The sequence below is a fragment of the Heterodontus francisci genome, chromosome 42 (assembly GCF_036365525.1).
Source record: "Heterodontus francisci isolate sHetFra1 chromosome 42, sHetFra1.hap1, whole genome shotgun sequence".
NCBI classification, from domain to species: Eukaryota; Metazoa; Chordata; class Chondrichthyes; order Heterodontiformes; family Heterodontidae; genus Heterodontus; species Heterodontus francisci.
In genome coordinates this window covers 19,596,595-19,603,705 of record NC_090412.1, presented here as the reverse complement: position 1 = coordinate 19,603,705, position 7,111 = coordinate 19,596,595, and the positions used below count along the sequence as shown (strand labels likewise).

Here is a 7,111-nt window from a genome sequence, read left to right as displayed (position 1 = left end):
TTCTCCCCGCACTCGCTCGCTCTCTCTCTCTATCTCTGTCTCTGTCCCTGCGCTCGCTCTCTCTCTCTCTCTCTGTCCCCGCGCTCGCTCTCTCTCTCTCTCTCTGTCTGTCTGTCCCCGCGCTCGCTCTCTCTCTCTCTCTCTGTCTGTCCCCGCGCTCGCTCTCTCTCTCTCTCTCTCTCTGTCCCCGCGCTCGCTCTCTCTCTCTCTCTCTCTCTCTGTCCCCGCGCTCGCTCTCTCTCTCTCTCTCTGTCCCCGCGCTCGCTCTCTCTCTCTCTCTCTCTCTGTCCCCGCGCTCGCTCTCTCTCTCTCTCTCTCTGTCCCCGCGCTCGCTCTCTCTCTCTCTCTCTCTGTCCCCGCGCTCGCTCTCTCTCTCTCTCTCTCTCTGTCCCGCGCTCGCTCTCTCTCTCTCTCTCTCTCTGTCCCCGCGCTCGCTCTCTCTCTCTCTCTCTCTCTGTCCCCGCGCTCGCTCTCTCTCTCTCTCTCTCTCTGTCCCCGCGCTCGCTCTCTCTCTCTCTCTCTCTCTGTCCCCGCGCTCGCTCTCTCTCTCTCTCTCTCTGTCCCCGCGCTCGCTCTCTCTCTCTCTCTCTGTCCCCGCGCTCGCTCTCTCTCTCTCTCTCTGTCCCCGCGCTCGCTCTCTCTCTCTCTCTCTGTCCCCGCGCTCGCGCTCTCTCTCTCTCTCTGTCCCCGCACGCGCTCTCTCTCTCTCTCTGTCCCCGCACGCGCTCTCTCTCTCTCTCTCTGTCCCCGCACGCGCTCTCTCTCTCTCTCTCTGTCCCCGCACGCGCTCTCTCTCTCCCCCGCACGCGCTCTCTCTCTCCCCCGCACGCGCTCTCTCTCTCCCCCGCACGCGCTCTCTCTCTCCCCGCACGCGCTCTCTCTCCCCATCCCCCGTGCTTGCTCTCTCTTCCCATCCCCTGCGCTCACGCTCTCTCTCTCTCTCTCTGCCACCTCTCTCTTTTTGCCTCTCTCTCTCATAGTTGCAGAAAGCGGGAACTCTCCCCAAAGCTGCTTTGCAGTTGGTCCGATTTTTTTTAAAAATTGCAGCCATCAGTTTCAGAGCTGACAGGTACTTAGAGCAGGAACAGCGCTTCTGAACCTCAGACAAGTTTGTGGTTTTTGGCAGGCATTTAAAAAAAAAGAGAACCGGCCAGAAAAACCATGAACTTGTTCAAAGTTCGGAAGCGTGAAACTGACAACTGCAATTTTTTTTTAAAAGTCGGACTGGCCTGGAATAAGAAGCCAATGGAAAATTTCTCATCCCTGAAATTACCAGTGATGGACCTCAAAATTTTTACAATGGACACTGGTGTCCGTGTATGGACGCAATGCCAACCTCTGGTGCCATTTACTAAATGATGAAGATTGGCATTGTTTATGTGATTGGATGTGTCATGTGAAAGCCAATGCACAATGAGTGATGTTGATGCAATGGTTGAGATGCAACATTTGCCATGTCGGTAAATCTGCACTGCTTGTTGCAGGATAAATGAAGCCACAACCAGCATGAGCATGCTAAGACAGGAGAAGAGGTCCCTGACATCAGGCTGCTCATCACGGCTGAAGGGATGAAGTGTCCGAATGTATGGTTGCTAAATTTGCTGATGACACAAAGATAAGTAGGAGAGTAAATTATGAAGAGGACATAAAGGGCTGAAATTTATGTACGGCAGCCGTCGCAATGTTAAATGCAGCAGCTCATTTAAATGGCTGGGGCGACCCCAACCCCCATCCCTGATGATGTGGAGGGGGCAGGTGGTTTGTCCCCGACAATGGCGTCAGGCGCCACTGCACAGGTGCCGACACCATTTTTAAAGTGCTTCGAGCCCTATTGATACAATTGTAATATTTAAAGGCACAGTGATTTGAAATTGATTTGGAAAAATTAAAAAATGTTTCTAGCTCCTCTCCCACCACCCCCCACAATAACCATATAATTAATCCCTTGCCCTCTCCCCCTTTGAAATACTTACCTTGTGCACCTGACCAACTAGCCCCCTCAAGTTCACAAATGATGCTATTTACCCCTTCCCACCATCTCCTAAACCAATTGGATTTGAGCCCACTCCCCCCCACCCACACAGAAACCTACCTGCTCCCCCCTCCTAACCAGTGTCCTGCCTTGGATCTCAGAATTGGGATCCGAAGGCTTGGGAATGCTGGCCACCTGCACCAATACCGGAGGGGGAACGGACGGCAGGAGTGGGTAAGACATTTATTCATTAATTTACATTTATTTAAATATTTAGATTTGGCTCCTGTCGCCGAGTGGCAGGGGGGCCGCCACGAGGCCTCGCCGCCGCCAATATGGGGCCAGACCTTCCTAGTATCGAGGTCAGTGGTGGGCCTCTGCCAGAGGCCCCCTTTACCGGCCTCCGCGCCTCGGCTCCTGATGTCGGAGGGGGGAGGGCAGCTGTAAAATCCAGCACAAAGAGTCTGCAAAGGGATATAGATATGTTAAGTGATTGGGCAAAAATTTAGTAGATGGAGTATAATGTGGGAAAATGTGAACTTGTCCACTTTGGCAGGAAGAATAGAAAAGCAGTAGATTACTTAAATGGAGAAAGACTGCAGAACTCTGCATACATGATGCATAATACATGATTCATAAAAAGTTAGTATGCAGATACATCAAGTGATTAGGAAGGCATATGGAATGTTGTAGTTTATTGCAAAGGGAATGGAATATAAAAGTAGGGAAGTTTTGCTACAGTTGTACAGGGTGTTGGCGAAGCCGCATCTGGAGTACTGCGTACAGTTTTGGTCTCCTTACTTAAGCAAGGATATAATTGCATTAGAAGCAGTTCAGAGAAGGTTCACTCGACTGATTCCTGGGTAATCTTATGAGGAAAGGTTGGACAGTTTGGGCCTGTGTCCATCGGAGGTTCGAAGAATGAGAGGTGATCTTATTGAAACATATATGATTCTGAGGGGACTTGATGGGGTGGATGCATAAAGGGTCCTGATGGGAGAGACAAGAACTAGGAGAGACAGTTTTAAAATAAGGGATCTCCCATTTAAGATGGAGATGAGAATTTTTTTCTGTCAGAGGGTTGTTAGTCCGTGGAATTCTCTTCCTCAGAGAACAGTGGAGGCAGGGTCATTGAATATTTTTAAGGCTTAGGCTTTTAAGGTGTTAGATAGATTCTTGATTGTCAAGGGAGTCCAAGGTTATAGCAGGTAGACAGGAAAGTAGAGTTGAGACCACAATCAGATCAGCCATGATCTTATCAAATGGCGGAGCAGGTTCGAGGGGCCAAATGGCCTACTCCTGTTCCTAATTCATATGTTCATATGTAGAATACAAAAGCAAGGAAGCTATACCAAACCTTTATAAGGTGAAGTAAGGCCTCATTTGGAGTACTGTTAGAAATTAGAAAGAATATACATAATCAGTTTGAAATAGGTAAAGGAATAGGCAGTTGAATGATTATTAGGTAATGATAGTTAGCCCGATCAAGGGGCCATAATTGGATAAATGCATAAATAGGTAGCCATATTACAAAGCTATGCTAGGCTTCCCATTTAACCTTGCTTAATTAGGATTCTAGCTGAAATGTAGAAGTTAATTGGCATGTGGGAATAGGAGTTACTTTAGTGAATCACCATGATTCAATAGTCTGATAGGAAACAAGGACACTGGACTGAATGGGCATTTATGAACAGCTCATTAACAGGCCTTATGAACAGCTTTGTGTATAAATAAATTATGTTGGCACAGATATGGATAATGAAACTCTGGAGAGTTAGTTTCACGCCGGAGATGTAATGTCACTGGAGAAGATGGAATTGATCGTGGGGAACAGCTCGAGATGAGATAAGGAAAGGATGATGGTCAGTCTTGAACTGATTGATCAAGGACAGAAGGGTACATGCGAAAGCTCTGCCTGAAAGTTTGATGGAAGCAGATTCAATAGTAACTTTCAAAAGGGAATTGGATAAATACTTGAAGGGGAAAAAATTACAGAGCTTTGGCTATGAGCACAAAGCCGGGAAATGGGATTAATCGGATAGTTCTTTCAAAGAGCCAGCACAGGCTGAATGGCCTCCTTCTGTGCTGTAGTATCCTATGACTCTACCATTATTTTTTTATGTTGAAGCAGCTTCAAAACCATACCTTTGAGGCTTTTGTAACTTATATATTTTCTAACACTTTACACCCAAAAATACTATATGAAAACATGTTTAAGTTACATCAAAGAATTTTTTTTTTTTAAAAGAGTAAAATTATATTGCCCAGGCAGAAATATGAACTATATTTGTATACCATTCAAATAGTAATATAAACCCTTATAAAATATTTTACAAAAAGTGTTCTTTTTTGAACACTTTGAATTTTCCCCTTTCATCGATGTTATTCTCACTAGGAAGCAAGAAAAGGTTCAGCCCATCAATATTTCCAAAGATTACATCTAGCTGCTCTTCTGTTGACTTGCCCGGAGGTACATTTGAGCAGTATGGAAGGAAGCCCCTGGAGAGATTTTCCTCCTACCACCACCCCCCGATGACCTTGCCAAGACTAGCAAACTTGACCTCGAGAGGATTCTAGTGGAAATGTCAGTCAAAACTGGGATTTGAAGTAAGACTTCCAAGTTGAGAATCAGTGCTTCAGTATTGTAGCTATTAGGACTACAGTAGAAGTAGCACACTTCATTACACATGCAATTGCTTAAGATAATTTTGATGCTTTCTCCAATTGTAAATTGCATTCAGATTGGAGCCTACAAGTAGTCCTACTGTAGTTTGGGATTACTCTGGGACCAATTTAGCAATCTTCAAACTGACACTAAATTGAAATGGAACCTACTTTGGTAGAATTTCGGGGAAGTGTGTTATTGGAGAAATATCATTTTGTCTATGCATTACATATTGCAACATCATAACATATTTAAGTAATAAACGTTAACTTTTGTTAAGCCCTGCAATGCCAATTGCTGTTTAATGCCATATTACAAAACTGTTACTTACCATCCTGTTTTAATGGATTTAAGAAAGATGTCTTGGTCCTGATTTTCAGCACAGATCAGGTGTGAATCATCAGACTAAATACAGCATTAGATGTTTCTTATAAAAAATCTCAATATTGGAGGTGGTAACATATAACTACAGATCTCTACTTACTTATTATCTCTGTGTCATTTATCTTGAAGCTGCAAAGAACTTGATCAGCACTCCGTGCACGGGAAAATCCATTGCCTCTTACCACAACCTGATACAATTCTGTAACAAAAGCAAAATAGCACACAAACATTACAAATGCCAGTCAACACAATAACAAGGAGTATTTTTTTTTTTCTTAGGTTTGTATCATATGGGCAGTTGTATTGAGGTGTGCTGAAGATTGTATAGCATCTGAATGGTAATGATGGTGTTAAAAATCACAAGGCCAAGCTTGAATAATTCATGCAAAGCTTCAGTAATGGGTTACAGTGACTGCATTTTGAGATTTAATGCAATACTGACATCACCACTGGAGCCTTGGTGCTTCGCCTTTTGTCATCATCAGCATGCATTGATTGCGTAGCAAGCAGCAACACATCCAACAGAACTGCAACTCTGAACATTTTTATATTTATGGAATAATAGTGCAACTCAATCCTGATCTTACAGATAATATGCATTCCTACATTTCTCCTTGATATGAGGAAATCTCCTCTTATGCAAGATTGCAATAGCATTGATTTCAGTTCCCGCACTATTGAGTGCAGAATTTCAATTAATATGCTTCTGTATTTGAATTGTAAATCAAGCACCAGTTTTAATGAATTCTATCAGAAGCCATTACTACAGTGCTCTATCTGTGCTGTATTTGTGGGAATTGAGACAACAAAAGCAGTTCATGATAATGGATAAAATTTAATAAAATGTAAGTCTGCCAATAAAAGGAATTTCATAATAAAAGAAAAATACTAGCATCCATATAGTGCCTTGCAGATCTCAGGACATCCCAAAACGCATTATAGCCTATTAAGTAGTTTTTGAAGTGTAGTCACTGTTGTAATGTAAAAATGCAGCAACCAAATTGTACACCCCAAGGTCCCACAAACAGCAAAGTAATAATGGCAAAATAATCTTTTTTAATGATGTTAGTTAATGATAAATACTGGCCCAGACACTGGGGATAACTCCCCTGCTCTTCATTGAGACAGTGCCATGTGACCTTTACACCCCCTGAGAGGGCAAACGGAGACCCAGTTTAATATCTCAGCTAAAAGACAGCACCTCCAATAGTACAGCACTCCCTCAGTAGTGCAGTGGAGTGTCACAACCTTCTAACTCAGAGGCAAGAGTGCTACCACTGAATCATGCTTGAATTTAAACTTGAACTAAGTCAAGAAACACTTACCTCCCTTGAGCAAAATAGAAAAAATATACATTCACAAAAACATTGTCAGTAAAATACAATAGCCACCATACTGTTGGGAATCCAGACTGCTGCTATAATGGCCTCAAGTGTGGTCTGTTGGTTCAGCTTGTTAGCCAGCGTTCTAGTGCCATTTTATGTGAAGGAAGATGGGCACAAATCCTATAGTGTGTTTTGCATTGTGCATGAATACTGAAATGTGCTTTATCCACACTCCTCTTATTTGCCAGAATTGCACCATATATGTGTAATACCTAACATTTAGGTACTTGATTATCTGCCAATTTCCATTACCTGCGAAGGGTCTCTTACGTTATAGTGAATAATGAAGAGTCTGTTTTACTTCCTTTGGTGACTCATTAGAATGAAACATCCCCTAGGCCACTCTCATTTTTAAAATGACATATCTCTTGTAAAGATTTCCTTTCAATGAGAAACAAAACAATTATCAAAATACTGAGTTTGTCATGATGTTGAATATTATGTAGCCTTTATTCTAATTCTTCCCAAGGCTGACCAATTGAATCTACTTTATTTCGGAATTAGAATACAAGGCCGTCAGATATTGAGAGGTGATTATCATTCCATAACAATATCACAATTAACAGGATCGATTTTACTCTCTTCACGATATTTAAAAAGTATTGGTAATGAAGGAACTAAACAATGACAATAATCACTACAATATAGACAAGCTCACAAAAAAATGAAAAAATGGCTGGCACAAGGCAAACAAAGCTGTGAATA

General features: G+C 43.0%; 1 protein-coding gene across 1 annotated transcript in view; it reads right to left on the bottom strand.

Annotated features, from left to right (window-relative positions):
• antxr1c (ANTXR cell adhesion molecule 1c) overlaps positions 1-7,111 on the bottom strand; it is a 138,385-nt gene that overhangs the window by 104,047 nt on the left and 27,227 nt on the right. Inside the window, exon 10 of the mRNA XM_068020706.1 lies at positions 5,122-5,220. Coding sequence (XP_067876807.1) covers positions 5,122-5,220 — 99 coding nt within the window. The remainder of the gene's footprint in view (positions 1-5,121; positions 5,221-7,111) is intronic.